Genomic DNA, 27293 nt, shown 5'->3' on the forward strand with positions numbered 1-27293 from the left:
AATGAGAACAGGGCTTTACAAATTTCTAATTTTTAGCTGTAATTATTAAAAATTACAATTTTGCTCTGATATCATTATATCACACATATTGTCAATTATTTGTTTTAAATATATTATAATCATGGTTCACTAGTAATCTGGTAAACCAACAAATAATGTTTGATAGTCAAGATAAAGCAACACAAAAGGAAACATTTGGTACCCTTTGGATATAGTAACAGTAATAGTAATAATAACAACAACAACAAGAATAACTACTTGTCTTGTTTTCTATTTGCCAAGCAACACAATAAGACCTGTGCAGTACAGTCATGTCCTAAGTGAGAATCAGTTTCTCAAAGATGATTTGAAAAGTCCTTAAATAGCCCAATTGTAGAACTGAATTTAATTTCTATAATTGCACATCAGGTTAAGTACATAGTAGTTTTTTGACTTGAGGTTGTTTTTTGTTTGTTTGTTTTAATATGTATCTGTTTACATGAGAGTATTCATCTATGGTAAGAGCTTTTCACACAGGAAGCCATGAAACCTACAGTGGGATCAGTTTCACTGTCTGAAGTAAAAAATATGTACAGTGCTGTTCTACCCTCAGATATTAACATTTAGCCCACATCATCATTATATGAAGTATCATTATTCCCACTGTAAATGTGATAAAACTGACCTCAACACAGGATAAACAACTTTCCCAAGACTATACAACTTAGATGATAGATAGATAGGTAGATAGATAGATAGATAGATAGATAGATAGATAGATAGATAGATAGATGATAGATGATAGCTAGCACCCAAATCCACAAATTTGCGCAGTTAAGATGTAATTGTAGATCGGCAGAGTATGACTACTTTATTCCATCACACATTTTGTCAGCACTGTATCACTAGGTGAGAGAAGCCCCAGCTGATCACTGGGGCTTCTCTGTGCCTCCAGCTGGGGCTTATTCTGTGTGAAAGATAAAAGGACAAAGAATTTCATGTAACAAAGAGTGTCTGTGATTAAGCACCAGAAGTAATAGTTCTACAAGTGTTCACAAAAAATAGCCTTTTTACAGGAGTGAAATGGTCAGCAAAGGCCTTGTGGAGCACGGCCCCAACACAGACCCCTAGAGGTGAATTTAATTAGGTGACAAGGTGAGCGAGCTAAAGAACTATATGAACCACTCGGGGTCACGGGATTATGGAAAAGAAACTACAGGTCAACATGAGTACTTGAACTTTTAAACTGCAGTCTTTCAGGATCTCTGCGATGCTTTGAGTGGGAAAGCTTTGAGAAGATATTGATGATTAAATAAGTTTCAGGCTATAAAGTGTAGGTGGATTCTTAAAGAAGAGGCAGGGAGTAGACAATAAAGACATAGTGAGGTGGCAATTGATTAGATTGGTGGGTGTAAAACTGGAAGGTAGGGACAGACCTGAGGTTTGTTTTTAACCTGCACATACAGGGACTTTGCATGCTGCTTTATTAACTCATGTATGGATGTTTTACAAGCATAAATCTTCTGAAGTGTTCCACTGCCAAGGCAGACATCAACAGAGATTTGAAAGCAATTTCACTACCCTTGTCTCCTTTAAGCAGTCCCATAATAATATGTGCTGCTAGCTTATTGCAGCTTAGGTGTTTTCTTTCACGCTGATGAATAACTCTAGTCAGCTTTATGAATAACATACAACAGTTGCCTCATGAGCCCATAAATGAGTATTAACCATAAGAAATAAAACAACCCAAAGCTACATGTAAAATTTATGCCCAACTTAGTACAATGGGGGGATTAGCAAATTTCTGTGAACTTATCTCTACCATGTAAGGTTCAATAGCTAAGCTTGCTTTTAAAAATGAAAAAAACTTGACAAAATATTTCATAAACATTATAGAAAAAGTTATGATACTTTAATTTCAAGAAGAAAAGTTGTCACTGTTTATTTCTTTATTTGGCCCTTGAATAGACACTTTAACGGGAGCTTTTGGAAGGCAACATAAAAATACAAGCATGTGAAAAATACGTAAAATATTCTCAAAGGGGCATGGTGCTTGAGGTTAACATTTGTTGTGAAACACTTTCAATAAATATTTTTTTCAATAAATATGCTTGAATGCTGAGCATTTTCTGCAATTGTATTATTTGTGACTCCTAGTAATTTTCAGTATATTTGAAGCAAATGAATAATACCAAGTATACAGCACAATACGAGGACTATGGATGCACTGAACTAATATGGTAAAATGGTGTCCTGATTAGATTTTAATCATTTTGACAACTCACAAAAATGATCAACTTCTTTAGCTGCCCAGAAAACTTCCATTAGAATGGTCCCGTTCACGTCATTATGATAAAAATTCAAATGATGTTTAGCCTAATGGAAAGACCTCTCAAAGTTTAAATATTAAAAATATTAAAAAGGGTAGGATAGCTATATAAAGGAAAAATTACAAAGGTTATTCCTTTACTTCCTCTATAGGAGGATATATGCTATTAACATTTTGTGAAATGTACCAAATAATGAGTTTCTGGGCAACTTTTATTATGTTTAAAAAAAAATGTATTTGAGAAGTGCTGGTTAAGATTTTAAAGGATTTAAGCAACAAAAATAAATCCATCCATTTTAACCTTATATATAACTCAAATTTGACACAATATCAAACCATAAGTATAAGGAGGTCCAAAAATACTGTGAATTTTCCTATAATAATTTCTTTGATTAAGAACTATATGAAGTATGGGCCGGCTGAGTGGTGCATTGGTTAAGAGTTGGCGTGGGACGCCGCTCTGAGCAGCAGGGGCCTGGTTCGGATCCCACATGATGGCCAGTGATGTTGCGCCCTCTACAGCTAAGATGGTGAACAACAGCTTGACCTGGAGCTGGGCTGCCGTGAGTTGGCGGCAACAGCCTAGGCTGCAATGGGGCTGTCCGGCAGCAGGCATGAGCTTTTGTGAGCTGCCGTGAGCCTCCATGAGCAGCCTTCCAATGGCCAGCGAGTGACTGCCTGCCTCACCCAGGAAGAGCACAATGATAATACCAACTTGGGCCAGTGAAGCAATATTCTCTGCAACTAGACTGAAGAACAAAAGGACAGCAACTTGTCTGTTCCCCTTCCCCAATTCCCCAATAAAATCTTAAAAAAAAAGAACTATATAAAGTAACTTTCAAAAACAACAACAACAACAAAACAGGTGTTTCTGCTTTGCTGATATCCTAAATATCATTTCTTCCTTTCTCTTACCTATTGTCAATCAGTGAATTTGATTCTATATTAACTTCTCCCTATATTTAATTAATTCTAATATAAAGCTACCATTCACAAGACATAGCTCATTTAAGTAGGAAAACATTGCAATATTTGAACATCAAAGGTTCCAGTGAATAAACTTTACATTAAAACTTAACACTGATTTTACTGACTAGGATTCAATTCAAAATTAATTTTAATAGCAACTATAATCCCTACATCTTTCATAGTATCTAAATATCTCTAGACAGTGTCTAAATATTTTATTTTTCAGTCCTAAATAAGAATACTTATAAACACTATAATAGAAAGATAAAGTAAGAAGACACAAACTTTGGACTCATTATTTGTATCTTCATTTATTGATTATCTACTATATATCAGGTACTGAATTAGAAAGTTTATAGATATCTTTCCTAATTATTAGTATAATATTGTCATCTTTCCCTTATTCCCTTATTATTAATAATGAACTTTGTAAGCATAGGTACTAAAGTATGGACCTTGGGTTTAGAAAAGATTTTATGAATTTGACCTTCAAGGCAAAGGAAGTAAAAGCAAAAATAAATGAATGGGACTATATCAAACTAAAAAAATCTTTTGCGCAGCAAAGTAAACCATCAAATAAACAAAGAGGCAACCAACCAAATGGGAGAAGATATTTGCAAACAACGCCTTTAATAAGGGGCTAATATCTAAAATACAAAAAGAACTCTTACAAGTCAACAACAAAAACAAACAATCCAATTAAAAAATGGACAGAAGACCTGAACAGACATTTCTCCCAAGAAGACATACAAATGGCCAACAGATATATGAAAAAAAATGTTCAACTTCACTAGTTATTAGGGAAATGCAAATCAAAACCACAATAAGGTACCATGTCACACCTGTTAGAATGACTATTATCAGAAAGACAAGTACTAACAAGTATTGGTGAAATTGTGGAAAGAAAGGAACACTCATACACTGCTGGTGGGAATGTAAATTGGTACAGCCACGATGGATAACAGTAAGAGGTTTCTCAAAAAATTAAGATCCAGCAATACCTCTTCTGAGTATCTACCCCCAAATTTTGAAAACATTTATTCGTAAAGATATTAGTCCCCCTATGTTCATTGCAGCATTATTCATGGTGGCCAAGACATGGAAACAACCAAAGTGTCCTTTGATAAATAATTGAATAAAGAAGATGTAGTGCATATGCACAATGGAATATTATCCGGCCATAAGAAAAGGTAGAAATACTGCCATTTGCAACAACATGAATGGATCTTGAGATGATTATGCTAAGTGAAATAAGTCAGACAGAAAAAGTTGAGAACCATATGACTTCACTCACATGTGGCATATAAAACTGAAAGCAACAAATGAACAAGATAAACAAATAAACAAAAAATCAAAGACACAGAAAACAGTTTAGTGGTTACTAGAGCTTACTGGTTAGGGGGCGGTGGCAGAAGAGGGTAAAGGGGGTCAAATATATGGTGATGGAAGGAGAACTGACTCTGGGTGGTGAGCACACAAATACATAGAGATGACATATTATAGAAATGTACACTTGAAACCTATATAATTTTACTAACCAATGTCACCCTAATAAATTTAATTTAAGGGAAAGAAAAAAATCATTTAGGGTAGAGTTCACAATGTTTTTAAAAAGATTAATTTTTTTAGAATTCTTAGCAATAATTTTACACCTGAATATAATGGAAAATATCAAAACAAACTTAAATGTTACAAAACATAAAGTCAAATACAATTTATGACATTTAAAAGATGGCTTATTTCACAGAGATGAATTAATTAATACTAACTGAGAAATTATGAAAGAATGCTTTCTTTGACAAGGAAAAATGCTTGGCTTTTTTAATTAACAAAGTAAAATAAAATGTGTTCTCCTGTTTGAATATGCTTAATATTATTTATTTTTATATACTATCTTATTTTATGCTTTTTGCATATACATTTCTTGCATCTCTAAAGATAAGAAGTATCCTATCCTGGTACAAGAAATTTTTACCATGAAATTTAGGTTTGCATCTCCTGTTCTCTCTGTTGAGTAGAAAGTTAGCATTATAAAAGTGAAACAATATTCTTTGTTGGAAAACCACATTCCATTTTACAAATTAAGAACAAATACTTCAAAATATTAAATCATTAAAGGCTAGTTAAATATTGACAGATATCTCTCTGCAGTAGAACTATACATACCTGTCAGATTCTATATTTCATGGCAAAAATAAGATATACTTTGAATTCAATTATTGAAGAAAATAGATGCTTACTTAATGTATTATGGCTCTTTGACAGTATTAATCCCTGACCATTATACACACACACACACACACACACACACACACACACACACAGTAACTTTTTTTAGTAATCTACTCATGGTATAAGTAATGAGAAAAGGGACTTACATGATCAATTAGTTCACGGACCATCCCATTCCATTGTCCATTGGCATCATCTTGGGCTCCATATTTCCCATCCTCCACAAGTCTAATTTCATACGTAAAGCCAAGGATTGTAGACAACTCTCTGAGAAGGTCAATGCAATAGCCCTCAAATCGATCATTCCCGTACAGAGGTTTGTCTGACTTCTTAAATAGCACATAGGGTTCTTCCTGTAAACAGTGAACAGAAAGGTAGGGACTATCAGTTAATCATAAAATGTACTATAGAGATTATAGCTTTCCTTAAAAGGTAGAAAATTTCACATTAATTTAGGGCAGAAGACAATTTTATTTTATTTTATTTATTTTTTTAAAGAAATTTTATTAGGGAACAATGTGTTTTTCCAGGACCCATCAGCTCCAAGTCAAGTAGTTGTCTTCAATCTAGTTGTGGAGGGTGCAGCTCCGCAGCCCATGTGGAAATCTAACCCACAACCTTGTTGTTATGAGCCTGCGCTCTAAACACCTGAGCTAACCAGCTGTCCCCAGAAGATAATTTTATTTTTTCTTACTATAATTAATATAGTTTGAAATACTAAGAAGGCAGATTATTCCAGGACTGTTTGTGCCTCACAGAAGAATATGTAAATAATGTAATTTCACCATGACTATATAATAAAAATAGGTTATACATCTTATACCATATATTTTATATCACATATAATAAACAATGTCAAATGTGGTATGCTATATAATATATAATACATATAGATATAATATATAGATATAATTTATAATACAACAGATATAATTTCACCATGAATACAATGCCCCAATTTGAATTGTACCATTTAGTCAATATCTGTTATGCCATTTCAGTGAGGTCTATTGATAAAAAAATGGAAAAAGTGTCGTTGCCTAATTGCCTACCATGTGCTAAGAACTGGATTAGGGACTTTTATATACTATATTATCACATTTTGTTCTAACAACCATAAAAATTAAAATTACCATATGTAATTACAGGAGAGAAGGTAGATGCTTACTTTAGAATATTAAAAAAACAAAAACACAAAAACAGTAACACTTATCAAGTGCTTCTGTATTCATCCAACATTTTATGGACCACCTACTATGAGCCAGTCCTCCTCTGTATAATAGAGAAATCCCCGAGTCATGAAGTTTATAATATATAGGATAAAAGCAATTATAAATGCCTAAACAAATACAACACATAACTTCAGATACCGAATAATGGTTAAAAACATAAAATAGAACAATAGGATACGCAACAACTGCAAAGTGCTAGGCAAGTAAGAGAAAATGAAACAAAATTGATAATATATCTGGAATTCTTTTCTGAGAAGATTTGAATGATGTAGTACCTAAAAGAAGAGAAGGAGTCTGGTCTGAAAATCTGAAAGAAAAGAATTTCAGGCTAAGGACACAGCAAATAAAAAGCCCTGAGACCAAAACGACACTAAACTGATCCAAGAAGAGGACAACAGCATCCATATGATTGAAGTCACATCCAGTAAGTGAGGGAATTAGTTGAACAAGGTGAAAATGAAGACAGAGTGAAAAGCCAGATCCTACAAGGCTCTGCAAAGCAGGCCCTAGTAAAAATGTGTGTGTTTACACAGAGAAGTGCTAAGAGAATCCATTCATTAGCATATTTTATGGGGGACAGACAGAGCATAGTACCATAGACTGTGCTGTAAATAAATTGCAGTGCAACTGGCTCTCCTACTTACTGTTTGACCATGTGCAAAGCCTCTGGAAGCTGCTCTCTTAGAGAAAGACACTGCAAAGTGAAAAAGCTTAGGAACCTGTCATGCCATTCCATTTAGGAATGTGATCACCTTCCTGACCTCATGAGAATAAGTCATACAATGATGGCCATAACTCCAGGAGTTATAGACATGTCAGCAATGTGTCGGCTTACCCATACTCATCTCAGAAACAAGACTAATTCCATCTTTCTTTCCACCCCTGTGACCTGGCCTATTCCTCTCCTGTTCATGAACACTCTAGCCTGACCAGTTGCCTGTTCTTCTGATACTCCGCTGTGTTAAAGAAGTTCTGCTCAGGATGGCTCAGCTGGTGAGAGCATGTGCTCCTAACAATAAGATTGCCAGTATGACTCCTGCATGGGATGGGATGGTGGGCTACTCCCACCCACAACTTAGATTGAACATGGCACCTTGAGGTGAGCTGCCCTGAGCTCCCGAGCGGTGGCCAGGTGGTGACTGGACTTGGAGCTGAGATAGCTATGCCCTCCACAACCAAGACTGAAGGACAACAACTTGCCTGTTCCCCTTCCCCAGTTCCCCAATAAAAACTTTAAAAAAAAAAAGAGAGAAAAGAAGTTCTCAGAGATCAGCACCTTGTTCCACATGTTTGTCTATTTTTTGGAATGTCCCTTTCACCTCCCTGCTTTACTGGACTTTACCCTGAAGACACTGCTTCTCCTTCAACCTTCTTTCCTGGAGACTATCTTCAGTATGATCCTCACATCCCTCAGGAATAGAGGCACAGTTGGTGTCTTTCCTCCCTTCTAGGCAGCCCAGACTATTTTTTCTCCTCTGCTCCTCTAAAATTCATGCCACCCTATTATACCAAGCTCTCTCTTTACCCTTGCTATCATCCAGTGAAATCTGAATCAGAAAATTTACTAAATGAGAAGGGAGGGAAGCATTTACTTTTCAAATGTTTAGCTACTGGATTACAATTTTGCTTCCTAGCTTTGCCCCATTATTTTCCCTTGGCTTTCTCCAACCACAATAGGAACTCCCTCCCAGGATCTTTTGCTGCTATTTCTTTTCTATTTTATTCTAAATGTTGATGATCCTTAAGACTTGGTTTATGGCCCCTCTTACCTTTTCTCAATATTTATCCCTAAATATTCTGATCCACACACATCAAATTTAATAACATCTTTATGCTGATTATTCAAATATTTGTATACCTAACTCAGACCTCTCCAGATGAGCTCGGGCCCACATATTCGGGCACCATGTCATCACCACTAATGTCTCATATACATCTCACATTCTTTAATTCCCACATGGAATTCTTTCCCCCAAAATCTGTCTACCTTTCCAGTTTTTTCTGATTTCAGAAAATGGCACCATTGTCTATCCAGTTATTCCAGCCAGTCACTGAGGCATCATCTTTTCTTCTTCTTCTTTTTTTTTATTTAGCTCATTCACTATAGTGTAGCAAAAATAATCTTCTTAAAGTATACACTGAATTATATCCCCACCACTACTTCAAACCATCCAATGGATTGTCAATGCATTTAGAATAACATTCAAATTCTCAAACACGACCCCTGAAACCTGTTGTTCTATCAGTTGTTCTCATCTTGGTAAATGGCTCCAGAACTCACAGAATTGAGCAAGTCAAATGCCAGTGACTCTCCTGCTCTCTGCCCTATATTTTGAAAATGTTGAAGGTTCTTTTATCAAAACATATTTTGAGCCTATCCATTTATTTCTACTATCCCGGCTACCATCACAGTTCTGCCATCTTTATTTCTCATCTGGATTCTCATGGTAGCCTCCTACCTCTCCTTTCCATTTATATGTCCCCACATTCCATTCTCCATAGGAAGTCTTAGTGATCTTGTAAAAATTAAATGTGATTGTATGGTGCATTTGCTTAAAACCCTATAGTGGCTTTTTATTAAAAGCAAAATTGCTTATCCTACCCTTCAAGGCCCTGCTCACTTTCTTCTCTGACTTTAGCTTCTCATTCTCTCTCTCTCATTATATTCCAGATAAATTGTCCTTCCTTCTGTTCCTCAAACTTGTCCAGTTAATTTCTGACTGGAGGTATTTTCATTGCATTCTTTCCCCCCTTTCTAACTAGGAGGTTCTTTATTAAGATCTACAATTGGCTGTTTCATTCTCATCTTTCAGGTCTCTGCTCAAATATCACCTCTTCAGAGATAAAACACGAATGCATAGAAATTGCCTCTTCTAAGTTAGACTCCGTTGTTTTACCTTGCTTAATTTTCCTCAGAGCATTTACCCCAACCTGAAGCATGTATGTATGCACATACATACGTACGTATTGGGGTGTGTGCGTGTTTCTTTCTTTCCTTATTAGAATATAAACTCATGAGTTTAGTAACATTAGAGATTAATACTTGTTAACATTATTTCAGGGCCTATAAAAATAATCGGGAACCAGTTGGTGCTGAGGAAACGTGCTAAATAAATAAAATATTCATTACAAAGACTTATACTCTATCTTACCTGCTCCAATCTCATCTTTTTAAATTCTAAATATCTTGTTTTCTTTCATTTCCTTAATTACCAAGCTATTTTCTACCCAAGAGCCTTTTAACATATTGTACTATCTGTCTATAATGACGTGCCCTTCAAACGGTGAGCTCCTTTGCTTCCTTTACAGTTCAAATTAAATGTGAAACATTTCCTGGGCTATTTATCTAAATAAAATCATGTTATTCCTATCTCAACGCTGTATTGATTTTCTCATATTAATTAATCTTCAATTATTTTATTTATTTCTTGTTTTACTCGATTTGTGTCTCACTTCCCTGGAATATAAGATCCATATCAATTCATTATAGTACGTGCCATGCCTAACGCAATGCCTGACACGTAACAGGTGTTAAGTAAATACTGAATTGGACATATCGATTCAATATTTCAATTGAATCAACTGAATAACTGTTTGATAAATTAATGGATTTTCTGACTCCATTTTCTCAACTCTAAGTAAATTTAACAATGCTTTTAAAGTTCTTATGTGAATTAAATGACAGGAACCTGGTAAATATTATTTCATTATTTTAACTTCCCAATAATTTTCAATGTTTTTTTTTCTTTTAACTTTCTATTACTTAAATACACCATACTAGAGAAAATGTCTCTGAAAATATCACAAATAACGTATTTTTTTCTTCATTCAGCAAATTAGAAGTAGGGGGAAATTTCTACACAGCTGTTATGAGCCTAGTTTTTTCCAATTTTTTTTTTTAGCCACGGGAACAGCAACATTAGGATAAAAACACATGCATACATACATTATCAATGTGTTTTTAATAGGCTTTATTTTTTAGAGATGTTTTAGGTTTATAGTAAAATTGAATGGAAAGCACAGAATTCCCATATATTCCTTGCTTGCACACAGGGCTAGCCTCCCCCACTATCAACAACACCCACCAGAGTGATGGTTTTTTTGATGAATCTACACTGACACATCATTATTACCCCAAAGCCATAATTTATATTAGGGCTCACCCTTGGTATTTTGTTTTCTATGGTATTTTGACAAATATATAATGACACGTTGTAGTGCACCTTTGTACCATCTTACAGAATACTGTTATTGCCCTCAAAATCCTTTTGTGCTCTGCTCATTCATCTCACCATGCTCTCTGAGCACTAGCAACCACTGATCTTTTTTTAATTTCTACAGTTTTATTTTTTCCAGAATGTCATATAGTTGGAATCACATAGCATGTAGCTTTTTCTGATTGGCATCTTTCACTTAGTAATATGCAGTTAAGGTCCCTCCATGTTATTTTATGTCTAGATAGCTCATTTCTTGTTATTGCTGAATAATATTCCATTGTTGGGGTGTACCACAGTTTATTTATCTATTCATCTACTGAAGGTCATTTTGGTTGCTTCTAAGTTTTGCCAATTATGAATAAAGCTGCTATCAACATTCATGTGCAGGTTCTTGTCTGGATATAAGTTTCAACTCATATGGTTAAATACTAAGCCATTGTTAGATCATATGTTAAGAATGTGTTCAGTTTTATAAGAAATTGCCAAACTGTCTTCCAAAGTGGTTGTACCATTTTACATTTCCACCAGCAATGAATGCGAGTCTATGTTGCTTCACACCCTCACCAGCATTTGGTATTGTCACGGTTCTGGACATCGGCTATTCTAATAGGTGTACAGTGGTTTTCCATTGTTGCCTTAATTCACAATTGCCTAAGGACATATGATGTTCAACATCTCTTCTTCATATGCTTCAATAAGGTTTTATTAGGGCTATTTTACAGTTGTTGTTTTCAGAGAAGTTAAATAATTTTCCCAGGTCACATGACTATGAAGAGAGAAAGAACAGCTAAGAAGAGGCAAAGAAAAGATTTGAACTCAGGTTTTCTAAATTCCAGGATAAATACTTTCACTACTAGTTTATGTTGTTTTCTATACCAAAAGATAATTTACGGAAAATCCATACATGTTGGATTTTTTAATGTAATTCAGTAAAAAAACCTAAATATTAGAAACTAACCTGTAGCTAAATTCAAAGCTAGCTATTTGGGCTTCCTCTAAGGTAAAAGAACAGTTAGGATCCTGTCTAATTTTTATGTACTATGTGATCACATATAAACTTTATTCCCCAGAGATACACAGAAATTGTGACAGATATAGTACTCGTCCATCCTTGAGGTTATTATACCCATTTTCTTCTTTATTCTTCCTGGCTGGCTAGTCTTTTAAGTAAGAAAACATGATTCCATGGATCACAGTTTAAATGCCCGTGTTACCTTGGAAGGAGATATCACTACATCTAAACTTTCCTGTTCTAAGCACTCACATTTCAGGCATATCCAGGCGTCCCTTTTTCTGGTTCTCCCATAACAACTTTTGAATTCTTTTACCATAATATTTATCATATTGAGTAGTGAGTGCTGATTTACATACATATCTTCTAAACTAGACTTGAGCAGTTTATATGGCAAGGAAGTTATTTAAATTTGCAGCAATTGCACCATCACCAGGCATGAAGTAGAATTATAAATAAAATCACTAGTGAATTGAATGAGAATGGATTGCTCTGGTCAATGTGGTAAGCGAAGGGAACTTGAGCTTGAAGGAAAATATCATAAGACATGTAGGTTCCCCTGTGGGGTTTGAGTGTGGTGGTAACAAATCCTCAGGTCCCTAACCCATGAGCAGAGGGTTAGGGACTTGAGAAGAACATACCACATTCCCCTGCAGAAGAGAGGACAGCCTGAGAATTTAGGGCTGGTGAAATGGGAATCAAAAGAATTGTTCTGGTACAATAGAGGAAGTGTATCAACTTCATTTTTTTATATCAGTCAGTTTCTGACCTATAAATAAATTGATGTATACTGTTTTATTTAAAAGTCACAAACATTAACCATTTGTCAAGATTTCTGCACTATTAGCATTATCTAATATTTTTCAATCACTTACTTTGTGCCAAGTACTCTTCTGACTGCTTTCCTGGGATTAACTTATTTACTCCACATGGCAACCATGGGAGGTTAGCAATATTATTATTTCTATTTTAAAGAGGAAATAACTGAGGGGTGCTAAGTATTTTGCCTAAGGTCAACAACAGCCAAAACATACAACTCAGGTAGTCAGACTGCTGGACCACTAAATACCACACTCTAGTTCCCACATTAAATAATTCCTAGTGATCACTTCTGAACCCATGTGAATGCATAATTGCACATAGCTCATTAAATACCTTAACATGCACTATATGGTTTTATTATTATTTTTTTCAATCAACTGAGATTAGCCACTGGGCTATACCACATGCAAAATGGTAATATATGTACTCATTAAACAATGTAATCAAAACATTATAAAAAAGAATGGAAGCAAATATATAATTCCGAAAATTCATTTTTACATCACAAATAATCTCTCCCAATAAGAACACATGCTTTTAACACAAAAGCACAAAATTTGTGAAAATAGCGTATTTTAAACCCATCAGATTTAAGTAGCAATATATGAGAGTCTAAAAAATGCTTATTGTTCCTATTCTCACAATTAAATCATCATTGTCTGTATTTTAAATTTTTGTTCCAAAATATTTATGGCATACTTTTCACACAAATTCACTTGAACATTAGAAAAAAATTATATGATGTAAGCTAGTGATTACTTAGAGTGCAGGAGGCATGTGAGGGATATATGTGCACCAGGCACAAAAGCAGAACAAAAAATTTCAAGAATTATTATGCTATTTAAATATCATTAATCTAGTTTTTCATAGTAACCATCTGACCTATTAACTTGATTTACTTCACCTATAACTTCATAAGAAAACTTCTGTCATAGGCAAATAAGTTTATTGATGCCTGTGACACTAAAAAGCCTCTCTCTCTCTCTCTCTCTCTCTCTGTCTGTCTCTCTCTCTCTCTCACTCTCTCGTACACACACACACACACACACACACACACACACACACACACACACACACTCTCTCTCTCTCTCTCGATCTCTCTCCAGTTTTCATATCACTAGAAAAAAAACATGTGGTCTGAGTGCATCTTTTTAGTATTTATGGATCGCCACAATGTCAAATTTCATTCTTCTCATATTTAATTCTGATAAGTAAGACACAGTTTTCCAGCTGTGATTCGTATCTCCAGCTACACTGTGTCACAAGATAGTTTACATCAAGTTATGACTACCCTTTAGACTATCTTTCTCTGTTTCACACAGCACAAGGATAAATAATAATCTCATGTAAGAAAAGAAAAATGGTACCAGAAGCAATTACTGCACCACATATTGAGTTCAATGAATAATATGATAAAACTCTCCTGGGCAACTTTACTGATTCCTCACATAGCCTTAAATCTCCACATCAGCGTTTGCTAGAGGTAAAGGCACTTCATTCCAGTGGCATCTGTAATAAGGATTTGTCAGCATTTCCACTATCAACCTCAGTTTTAAGGACCCCAATAACTCATATATTTTTATCTGCATTAGACTGGGAGTTGGCACAGAATAAACCTAAAATGAAATTCTGAAAAAGTGAAATACGTTTTAAGGTTTAGGGGAACAAAGTGGTTTATTTAAATATAATACAACTTTATGATTTTAAGTGAATAACTCATATGTTCCTCAGCCCGTATCTACAGAGAGCTAAATTATCTTTCACACGTGTGAACCCTTGAACTATCATTGTCTTACCCATGATATTCAAAAGACAGGGACATAAAAATGCAAATTAATTGTATATGTTATGTTATTGCAATGAAAAGCTAAACTAATGAATTTATGTATTTATTCAAACATGTATTGAACTCCTATTATATACCAGCACTCTTTTAAGCTCCAGGTATACAATGAAAAAAAGAAAATACCTAAAAATCCATGCCCATAGGGAATTTCTAATGTAGTGATGAATTTGAGACTCTTATCTATTTTATATTATTCTGTGTTATTTACATGGCTACTCTGCCTCATTAATTACTAGAATAGAATATCACTATAGAGTACATTTTTAAGAAACATAACTGTGTGTCTTGTTTTAGAGCATTCTGGTGAATCTCAGGGCCTATGATACTGTGGCCCTCAAATCATCTACTTGGGAAAACGTAAGTAGATGTTTACTTAGCCCCAGTCTGGTTCTGAATTTACGCTTATGACTAGAAATCTTTAAAAATTAGTTTGTGGAAAGTAGCTTAAACTTGAATTGCTTATGTGTAATAATATCCTCAATTAAGAACAGCATTAAAGTATTTATATTGTATAAATTTATACTTACATTGTTATTACTTAATTTTCCTTAATGAAGATAGAGTTGACAATTTTTTGTTTATCTTTTATTTTTATAGCATCCCTATGAGTCAAATGAAAATAATGCTATGGAGGTTAAAACTTAAAACTGAGTAGTTTATATTTTCTCAATAATCATTTATGTATTTCTATTTTCTGAGTCTTATGTACATACTCTTTATATCCTATCACACCCTAACACTGAAAGCACTAATAAGTAATAACAGAGCAATTTGGTTTTCAAAGAGTGTGAAGATCAAAGTAGGTGCCCAGAACTTGACTGGAAGTAGAAAGCTAATGAACAGGCAACATCAAGAGCAAGGACAGTGATTCTGCTGAAGTTGCCGCCTCAGGAAGGTGAGTCAGCTCTTTAAAACTACAGAACTTACACTTTAACATGAGAAAAATTAAAAAAGAAAGAAAAAGGAAAAAAACAGACCTGATCATCTTACCCTGGAATGCTCAAGAGAATGCAAAATGGAGAATCAGCTGTTAAAAAGGGAGATTGAGGATGAAAGGACATTACCATGGACAACAATATTAAGAAGATAGATATATTTCTTTAATAGATAAGCTATCAACTCACTGTAACTATCTGACCATGGACTATCCCATTGCTCTAATAAGCAATGCTCCTGGATAGAATTAGAACATATAATGTATGATATGACCTAGTAAAAAAAAAAAAGCTTGAAAACAATAAGAATATTTCCCCCATACTAATATATGTTTCCAGTTGGCATGTTTTAATTTTAATCGGGCATGACTATCCCTTGTATAGAATAGTAAACTAAGTAAATATAATAACTCCAAAAATGATCAAAGAGTTATCATGTATTTTAAGAAAACAAAATTTTAAGGTTTTATATGTTACTTAACAAGATACATGTAGATGTTTACATTTAAAAACTTCATGCTAAAATACAAATGTAAAATGTTTTTGTTATTCATCCATCCATTTATCCACCAATGCATCCATGCATGCATTCATTAAACAAATATTTTTATGCTAATTCTGTATACTTATTGTAGACTGGAAGTCAGCAAAATTTGTCTTAAAAACCAAATACATAGTAACTATTTTTGGCTTTGTGAACAATACTGTTGAAACCACTCAACTCTGCCTTGTAGAGCAAAAGTAGCCATAGAACCAGTGATTAAGCTGGAAAAAAAAACTGTCAGAGTTTTTAGGATTCATTTTTCTAGGAACTTTAGAATAATAATAAAAAGAAAATCTAGGGGAATGCTTTGTGAAGAGAAAGCTTGCAAAAGCTTGAAAAACTATCTTTCAAAAAATGAAGCTGAATTAAGACAGTATAAAATAAATAAAAGCTAAGGGAATTTGTTGCTAATAGACCTGCCACAGAAGAAATGTGACAGAGAGTCCTTCATGATGAAATGAAGGACACCAGACAGTAAATGAAAGTCATAGGAAAAAATAAAAAACACAGGAAAGATCACTACATTGATAAATATAAAAACTCATATAATTTTCATTTCTGGTTTGAAACTTCTCTTCTTATCATATATTATTTAAAAGACAAATGTATGAAACAATAATGATAAATCTATGGTAATAGGCACAAACATATAAAGACACAATAGTGATAAAAATATAGAGGGGCAGATATATATAGGATGAAAGTTATTATATACTATTGAAACTAAGTTGATATTAATTCAAATGAGATGATTATAAATTAGGATGTTAAATGTAATCCCTATAATAATCAGTATGAAAATCGGGAAAAAATATTAAGTGAAAGAGAGAGAGAGAGGGAGAGAAAGAGAAATGTATCAAAATAGTACCCTACAATGATCAATTAAATGCAAAACAAGGCAGCAATGGAGAAATAGAAGAATAAAAATCATATAACACATATAGAAAGCAAATAGCAAAATGGCAGAAGTAAGCCCTTCTGAATCACTAATTACTTTAAATGTAGATGGATTAAATGGCAATGATCGGCAGAATGGAAATTAAAAAAACAAGAACATACATGACTCAACTCTATACTGTCCATACAAAACTCACTTTATTTCATTTTTTATTTTATTTTATTTTTTTTTAAGATTTTTTTTATTGGGGGGATGGGAACAGTGCTGGGGAATTGGGGGAAGGGGAACAGACAAGTTGCTGTCCTTTTGTTCTTCAGTCTAGTTGTGGAGGACGTTGCTTCACTGGCCCAAGTTGGCACCATCATTGCCTCTTCCCGGGCAAGGCAGATCAGTCGACGGCTTCTGGATGGCTGCTCACTGTGGCTGCCGGCCGCTCATGCTGGCTGCTGCCTACATACAGTAGCCCATGGCAACCCACTGCCACAGGGGCTGCAGCCTACACCGTCGCCTGCGACTCACCGCAGCCCAGCTCCAGGTTGAGCTGTTGTTCAGCATCTTAGCTGTAGAGGGTAGTGTCACTGGCCCTCATATGTGGGATCCGAAACGGGGCCCTACGGGCCGGCCCCAAAACTCACTTTAGATCCAAAGACACAAACAGGTTGAAAGTCAAAAGATGAAAAATATATTCCATGCAAATAGTAACCAAAAAAAGTGATTGAACTAACCTAAACAAAATGGAGTCTAAGTCAAAAAGCGTTGCATGAAAGAACAGGTATAAAATATTGATAAAAGGGTCAATCTGTGAAGAAAATATATCAATTATAAACATATAAGGGACCCAAAATAAATGAAGTGAAAACAAAAAAATTAAGGGAGAAGAAGATGGTATTACATTAATGGCTGGAGACTTCCAAAACTTACTTTCAATAATGGATAGAATAACAAAACAGAAAATCAACAAGGAAATAGAGGACTTGAACAAAACTGTAAATGAAGTGGACCTAACAGACATATGTGGTACACTATCCAAAAACACCAGAATACTCCTTCTTCTCAATTGCACACAGAACGCTTTCAGAATAGTCCATTGTTGGGAGCCAATTGCGGACAGCTGGGGACACTGAGGCTGTGGCAAACTGCTACATGTCTCTATGCAGGACCCTATGCATGAAGGAGTGGCTGGATAAGAGAGTCTGCTTAGCAACTGCTGATGCAAGGCTAGGGCACTCTCCGCCACCCACGGCAGAGTGTCCCTTCTGCTCCCAGCTTTTGTTTCTACTCTCTTTACTTCTTATCTCCCACCCAATCCTCTCAAGGACCCTTTTCAGTGAGCTCCTGGCTGATGAGCCAGGGGCATTCGGTTGAGCGAGCTCGTCTCGTTCAGTCCATATTTTAGGCCACAGAATAAGTGCTAGCAACTTTCTCCAGCCACAATGGAATGGAACTGGAAATCAATAAGAGAAGTATTTCTGGCAAATTAACAAATATACGGCAATTGAATGGTACTGTTAACCCATGTGTCACAAAGGAAATTAGAGGGGAAATTAGAAAATACCTTGTGATGAATGAAAACAAAAACAGTACATATCAAAACTTATTAAATGCAGTGAAATCAGTGTTCAGGAGATATTTATGGCTATAAATACATTAAAAAAAAGCACATTTTTTTTGTTGTTGTTTTTTTTAGCTGAGCCATCCTGCTACCTGTTGGCAGCTCAGCGGCTGCTCAGCTCGGGCTGGACTCGAACCGCTGTTGCTCAGAGCTCAAACTCTTGAGCCAGCTCTTTACCAACTGAGCCACTCGGCCGGCCCTAAATACATTAAAAAAGAAGAAAGATCTCAAATCAATAACCTAAATTTATACCTTAAAGAACTAAAACATGAGATCAAACTAAACATAAACTTGCAAAAGAAAGAAATAAAGACCACTGTGCATATAAATAAAAAAGAAAACAGAAAAATAGTTGAAAGAATAAACAGAACCAAAAGTTGGTTCTTTGAAAGGATCAACAAAATTGACAAATCTCTAGCTAGACCAACCAAGGAAAAAACTAGAGATTTCAAGTGAAAGAAGGGGCCATTGGTATTAATCTTATAGAAATAATAGATGTATAAGAAAGTTATAGGAACAATTGTACACCAATAAATTAGACAACCCAGATGAAATGGACAAATTCCTAGAAATACACAATTATCAAAACTGACTCAAGGAGAATAGGTTATCTGAATAGACCCTTAATCCTTAAAAAGTAAAGATATTAAATTGGTAATCCAGAACCTCCCAAAAAAGAAAAGACCAGAATTCCCTGGTGAATTCTACCAACATTTAAAGAGTTGGCACACATAGTTCTCAAACTCTTTTAAAAAATAAAATATAAAAGAACATTTCATAATTAATTTGTGAGGCTAGTATTATCCTGATTCTAAATCAGACAAACTCTTCACAAGAAAATAAAACCACAGGCCAACATCCCTTAAGAATATAGTTGGAAAAAATTCCTTAATAAAATGCAGACAAACCAAATCCAACAACGTATCGAAAGAATTATATATCTTGACCACATGAATTTTAAACTAGGAATTCAAGGATGGCTCAATGTATGAAAATCAATGTATTGGGCTGTCGGAAAAGTCATGATGTGTTTTGTCTATATTTTTCAAAGGTCATTTATTTATATAAAAAACAAAGATCAATCAATGACCGATTGCCTGTTTTGTTCGATAACCTTTTGCTATTTTTCAGTGAACTTCATAATTCCTTGTTCATAGAAGGACCTGTCTTTATTTGCGAAAAACTGAACAAGGTGCTGATTTACAGCCTCATCTGAATTGAACGTTGTATCACGCAAGGAGTTTTGAAGAGCGCGAAACAAGTGGAAGTCTGACAGCACAAGGTCAAGCGAGTATGGTGGGTGTGGCAACACATCCCATCCAAGCTCCAATAATTTTTGACGGGTGATCAAACTTGCGTGTGGTCTCATGTTTTCACTGCAGTGGAACACAATGCCTTTACAATTAACAACTTCTGGATGTTTCCGGATGATGGATTCATTCAAACTGTCCAACTACCAACAGTACACTTTTGAATTGATTGTTTGGTTCCTTGGTAGGAGCTCGAAAAACACAACACCTTTAAAATCCCACCACACTGACAGCATAATCTTTCTCTGATGCATGTCTGCTTTTGATGTCATTTGAGGCAAATCATCATGTTGGGACCAAGACCGTTAGCACACAACATTGTTCTAAATAACCCACTTCTCATCACCAGTGATCAGTTGATTCAAAAAAGGATCATTTTCCTCACGTTTAATGAGCATATTGCAGATGTTTATACGCGCCATCAAATGAACTTCTTTGAGTTCATGCGGAACCCAAATATCGAGCTTGCTTACTTATCCCAGCTTCTTCAGGTGGTCGTGAACGCTTGAATGATATCTGGTCAATGTTTCTGCAATCTCTTGTGTCATGTAACGTGGGTTTGACTTGATCAATGCCTTCGCATGTGGTCATTAACCTCGGTGGGCCTCCCTGACTAAGGAGTGTCGTTAAGATCAAAATCACCAGCACAGAATTTTGTGTACCATCATTGGCATTGACATTTTTGTAGAGCATTGTCACCATAAACTTTATGCAACATTTCACAAGCTTGACACACATTTTTCCCTTTATGGAAGTAAAACAGTAAAATATGGCAAAAAATGCAGTTTGGTCTTCCATCTTCAACTTGCTGTAAAATCTCCAAAACTCAACCAAATCATTCAATTTATTTTTATAAAGAAGCTAGAACTGTCAGCTGTCAAATGACATAGCAATAACATAGATGCAAATGACTCAAGTACTTCCAAAAATGAACAAGTGCCATCTGTTGCAAAACTGTGTTATGACTTTTGCAACAACCCAATAATACACCAGATTAGTAGAATCAAGAAGAAAAGTTACTGACCATCTCAATTAATTCAATAAAGGCATTCGACAAAATCCAACACCCCTTCACGATTTAAATTGAAACCAACAAACAAACAAACAACTTAACAAAATAGGAATAGAAGAAAATTTCTTCAATATGCAGAAATTTCCTGAACAGAAGACATTACATTCAGTGATGAAAGACTGAAAGCTTTTATCCCAAGATGAGGAAAAAGAAAAAGATGCCCAATTTTACCATTTCTATTCAACATTATATTGGCAGGTCTAGCTGGAGCAACAAGTTAGGGAAAAGAAATAAAAGTAAACAAATAAAAATTGGAAAGGAAGAATTAAAACTATATCTGTTTTCAGATGGCATGATGTTATATATAGAAAATCCCAAAGAATCCACAGAAAACAGAACCAATTAGAACTATTAAAACTAATCAACTAATTTGGCACAATTACAGAATACAAATCAACATGGGATATGTCTTGTATACTGATACACTAGCACTGAACAATCTAAAAAGGAAATTAATGAAACAATTCTATTTACAAAAGCATCAAAAAATTGTTAGCAATAAATGTAACCAAGGAGGTGCATGATTTATAAATTGAAAATTAAAAAATATTGCTGGAAAAAATACAGGAGAGAAGATCTAAAAAAATGGAAAGACATCCTATGATCATGGATTGGAAGGCTTAATATTGTTATGATTGCAGTAATCCCCAAAGCAGTCTTGGGGATTCAATGAAATCATCAAAACCCCTCCAGTCTTTTTTGCAGAATTGTAAAAGCTGACCTCATTTAGGTTACTTATTATATGATTCTATTTATTTGAAATATGTAGTGTAGGCAAACCATAGAGACAGAAACCATAGTAGTGGTTGCTAGGGGCTGACCCTAGAGGGGAATAGAAAGTGAATGCTTAATGGGTAGAATTTCCCTTTGAGGTGATGAAAATGAGCTGGAACAAGATAACGGTGATGATCATACACCATTGTGAACATAATAAACGCTACTGAATTGCATACTTTAAAATGGTTAGAATGGTATATTTTGCATTATGTGAATTTTATCTCAATTTAAAATAAAATCCAACAAAAAGATGTAGGGAGCCCTCTGGCTTTAAATGACCAAACCTTGCAAAGAATACATAAATAAAGTCAAACTTCTATGGTATACTATTTACATAATATATTTACAAGGTGCGCACACACGCGCGCGCGCGCACACACACACACACACACACACACACACACACACACACTACTCTTATATGGAGTAAAAGCATCAAGCATAACAGTACAATGGAAACCATTGTATGCCAGGCCTAATTACATAAAATTAGCAAATGCCTAAAATTGTACTTTACTGGTGTTTTGGATAATTACATTTATTCTACTATTTTGATCTAACAAACCACTGCTAAAAATAGCCAATCCTCCTCAAATCTAATGCCATTCACAAGCTGTACAGTACATCTAGAAGGAATATAACCACAAATTTATTTTCCCATTAATTGTCATAGATGTGTCTATGGAGTGATTATTTTTCCTTAACACTATTTAAAAATTCTCTCATCTCTTTTCCTTATTTTTGTTTTCTCTCAACACTGGAACTTTAATGAGTAACAGTATAAATACAATAATTGTCCCTCTAAGCACAGAAGTATGGGATTGAATGTGTGGGTCAACACCTTGTTCAGTTAGAAAACTAATGTTTAGATGTAATTTCTTAGAAAATTCAAACAGTTTCAGGATCTCTATGCCAGAAAAAGGACAAAGCTCAAATACATATTTCACAAATGAGAGAGCATCTGGGCTCTGATATCTCTGCATGAGAGATGCCTTATCATTGCCCTCCTTGTGGATATTCTGTCATTTCTCTGGGCTCTGGAATATGTGGCAGGTCATTTTAGGTGCAGCGCCCCAGCTCCTCTAGCACCCTGCCAGAGAGAGAATCTGGGGCCAGGACAGGGTAGTGCAGGAGTAGGGAAAGGGCATCTCAACTTGCTGGAGGAGAACACACACAACACATACAAGGGACATTCCTGGAACACATGTAGAGGTGATCAGGGAGGCTGTGCCACTGGACCACACAGGACACCCACTACATAAGGCCGCCCAGCAAAGACTGAGAGACATAGGAGATCTACCTAATACATAGAAGCAAATGTAGACAGGCAGCCAGAATGAGAAAATAAAGAAACATGTCTCAAATAAAAGAATAGGAGAAAACTCCAGGAAAACAACTAAATGAAATGAAGGCAACATACCAGAGACAGAGTTTAAAACACTGATTAAAAGGATGCTTAAGGAACTTAATGAGAACATCAACAAAGAGCTAGTAAGCATAAAGAAGGACATAGAAACCATAAAAAAGAACCAGTCAGAAATAATGAATACAATAACTGAAATGAAGACTATATTAGAAGGCATCAACAACAGATTAGATGAAGCAGAGGATCAAATCAGCAATTTAGAAAATAACATAGCAGTAAACACCCAATCGAAACAACAATAAAAAAGAATAAAAAAATGAAGATAGTTTAAGGGACCTCTGGGACACCATCAAGTGTAACAATATTTACATCATAGGAGTACCAGAAGAAGAGAGTGAGGAAGAGATCGAGAACCTATTTGAAGAAATAATGACTGAAAACTTCCCTAACCTGGTGAAGGAAATAGACATACAAGGTCAGGAAGTGCAGAAAGTCCCAAATAAGATGAACCCAAACAGGCCCACACCAAGACACATTATAATTAAAATGGAAGTTTAAACACAAAAAGAGAATCATAAAAGAAGCCAGAGAAAGACAACTAGTTACCTACAAGGGAGCTCTCATAAGAGTATCTGATTTACCAAAAGAAACTTTCAGGCCAGAAGGGAGTGGCAGAAAATATTTAAAGTGATGAAAAGAAAGGGCCTACAACCAAGACTACTCTATCTAGCAAGGCTATCATTTAAAATTGAAGGAGAGAAAAAGAGCTTCCCAGAAAAGAAAAAGCTAAAGAAATTCATTACCACTAAGCCAGTGTTACAAGACATTATAAAGGGACTTCTTTAAAAAGAAGAAGGGGGGAAACAAACAAAAGAAGATAAAAAATATGAAAAATAAAGTGGCAATATATACCCATCAATAATCACTTTAAATGCAAAAGGATTAAATGCTCTAATCAAAACACAGAGGTTAGCTGAATGGGTAAGAAAATAAGATCCTTACTGTCTGCAAGAGACCCACCTCAGACAGAAAGACACACACAGACTGAAAGTAATGGGATGGAAAAAGGTATTTCATGCAAATGGAAATGAAAAAAAAAGCTGGAGTAGCAATACTTATATTGGACAAAATACACTTTAAAATGAAGACTGTAATAAGATAAAGGACATTACATAATGATAAAAGGGTCAATCCAACAAGAAAACATAACCCTAGTAAACATCTATGCATGTAACACAGGAGCACCTAAATACATAAAAAAAATAGATATAATTTCTCAAATCTTTTATTTTATTCCATTCTTTTCTAAGAGCATGCTCCCTTTTCTCACCTTTAAATTATCATCCAATAAGTCTGCCTTTACTTGTTTTTCACCTTGATTATGCTTTATAAACTGAATAAAACATATGTCATATTAACATCTCTCTATTCACTCATTCACTGAACAACCACTTATAGATGTCCATAATGTTCCAGGCATCGCTCTATGTCTTGAAGATGAGAAGACTAATAAGACATGGAACCTACTCTCACTGAGCATCACAGAGCAGTGAGAGAGATGGAAAGTAAATAGATACGTACAATGTACAATCACAAGGAAATTGCATTTGAGTTCAGGTCTCAGTTGGTTGTACATTAAATATTTTACAATTAAAATTACAATAACAATGCCTGGCCTCCACATCCAGAGATTATGATCTAATTCATCTAGGGTGCTACCAGGCATCATCGCTTTTAAAAAAACTTTATAGTTGATTATAGTGTGTAGATGGGCCAGTTTCATGGGTGTGTGACCTGCGTAGGTGCACAGAGCCCTAAAGTTTGAAGGGCCCTGTGCTAGGTTTACTATCCTTCTGGTGCCCTTATAAAATTCTTAATAATTTTTTAACAAGAGATTTATTTTCAGTTTACGTTGGGGAGGTGGAAATTATGTTGCCAGTTCTATATGCAGTGAGGAATGAGAACTACTAAGTTAAACAAAGAAACAGAGTAAATGGAAATATTATGGAGAGAGAAAATGATTCATGTGGATTCTGGAAAGAAGAAATAGTTGTATGATTTTAGTGGAAAGAGAGTGTGGAGCAAAAAAAGATAGGGGGAGATAATATCACGAGGACCTAAGTTAGAAAACAAACTTTTTTCCTATAAAATTTTGAAAAACTCTCTAGATATAATCACTGTTGATTATCACTGCTTCAATTCATATCCTGCTTAGGATGGCATTCTCTTTCCTTAGATTAGTTTTCAGCATCTACCTAAAAGCAATTTTGATGTAGGAAATGAGGTTGAGAACTTTTTTTCCAATACTCTCCCTTTAGGTATTTTCTCACTATTTAGACATGGAATAAATTCGAATGCATGCTTGGGAGAGAGAGAAAGCAAACCGAAAAGTGGAAGACATAATTTGTCAAATGGTTGCAAAGTGGAGTTTCCAATTAGAATTTTGCTTCTTATAATTTAGTGCACCGATTTGAGTTTGGGGGCTCCTTGGTCTTAGAAAGGACACCCCAAGATTAGCCAGGGTCCTCCCTTGGCTCTACTTCTGTTTCTCCAAAAAGTACAGAAATAAGCTGATAGAAAAATGAATTAGAATCAAGAGCTGAATACTAACCGGCTTCCTACCCTTCACCCACCCAAAAGTGGACCAGCCTGCTGACAACCTCTTCAGCGTTCCTGAGTGTCCTTGTGCGATGAGGACTATCCATCAGTGATCAGTAGTAGTTAGTAGCATGTGTCTGCTTCAAGTTCTTTTTTACATAATGAACGGTGAAATTAACTTTCAGCTGCTGTCCTTTGTAATCAATAAAATCAACAAATGTTTATTGAATACCGATCATTTAAAAGAAAATACCACGGTTTAGCACAGTTCTTTCTCCTAAGTACCTTTTAATCTAGTTGAAAATAGGGGATTTGCATAAGAAAATGTAAACTAGTAATACAAGTCTTCATGCAAGTGCCTAAGGAATAAATTGTATAGATAAGAGCGCCATTAGGTGCCAGCAAAAGGAAAGTAAAAATGTCCCAAGGTAGTTAAATCATCCTGGAGCAAAGCCCATTCGAATAATGGATTATAGAATGAGTACAAATTAGATAAATGGGGAGAAGTAAGAGTTGTTCACGTATGAGTAATGAAGTGAGAAAAGATAGAGAGAAGAATTTCATGACGGGTGGCCTGAAGAAGAGGAATGGTGGTTCATATAAAGGAAGACGGTAATAAACATGTTAAAAAGCCTTGGGGGAAAATAGTAAATATGAACACCATTCATTAATTTTTAAATTACTTTGTACCCATTAGAAATGATCACTTACAGATAATATTATGCTAGAAACTATGCTATATATTTTCCAGAGTTTTATCTCTAATACAAACTTCAAGTTGTACATCATTATTATCCTCATTATAAAGTTATGGTAACTTGCCCAAGGTAAATCACCTACTAAACGGCAGATGCAGAATTCAGACCTAGATTTTTCTGACTTCAATTTGTCCCTTCAATCTGCAGAAAAGCCCTTTTTCAGTTAAATATTAACTTCAGATATCAAGTGTCAACCAAATGTAGAATAGACCAGCTCCTCAGCTGATTGTTGGTGGGGTTGGCACGTCATGGATTTTCATATGTAAGTTCTTTCACAAATACTAGTAAGGGTTGCAAAGTTGTTATGGTTTAATCTAGCATTGTCCATAGTGTATTCTTCTTGATAATTATCCCACAAGTTTTATTTTCAAGAAAATTCTGCAGTTAAAAATATTTGGAAAGTCTACATAATTATAATTGCATCCCTTTGAGATATTCACAGTACACACGAAGTCACTAAAGACTCAGTGATAAAGAAACCTAATGAATTTTGCTTAACCCAGTATTTTCTAAAATCCACTTAATCACAGAATAGTTGTAGGGTGTGCCTATATCACATACTTATCAGAACTGTGGAGCACACTGAAATTCTGATGTAATCAATTAATAAACACAGAATGCTATTGCTACAGGGCATAGAAAGTGCATGCTGCATTATGAAAGTAGTGTTTTGTTTCTAAGGTCACAGCATTGTATTTGCCAACAATTTCAAAGTTCAAAGTTCAAAGGAGGAAACATAAATTTAGATTTCTTTTAAGAACACAAAGTTGTGGCATACACAAAAT

The 27293-nt window shown here is 35.0% G+C and overlaps 1 protein-coding gene across 6 annotated transcripts in view; it reads right to left on the reverse strand.

Moving 5' to 3' along the window:
* The window catches only part of GRIK2 (glutamate ionotropic receptor kainate type subunit 2), a 638721-nt gene that overhangs the window by 195669 nt on the left and 415759 nt on the right, over positions 1–27293 (reverse strand). For all 6 annotated transcript variants that reach the window (XM_019643649.1, XM_019643650.1, XM_019643651.1 and 3 more), the window contains one exon: positions 5656–5862. In XM_019643649.1, the coding sequence (XP_019499194.1) occupies positions 5656–5862 (207 nt within the window). The remainder of the gene's footprint in view (positions 1–5655; positions 5863–27293) is intronic.

The sequence above is a fragment of the Hipposideros armiger genome, unplaced genomic scaffold (assembly GCF_001890085.2).
Source record: "Hipposideros armiger isolate ML-2016 unplaced genomic scaffold, ASM189008v1 scaffold_81, whole genome shotgun sequence".
Lineage (NCBI taxonomy): Eukaryota > Metazoa > Chordata > Mammalia > Chiroptera > Hipposideridae > Hipposideros > Hipposideros armiger.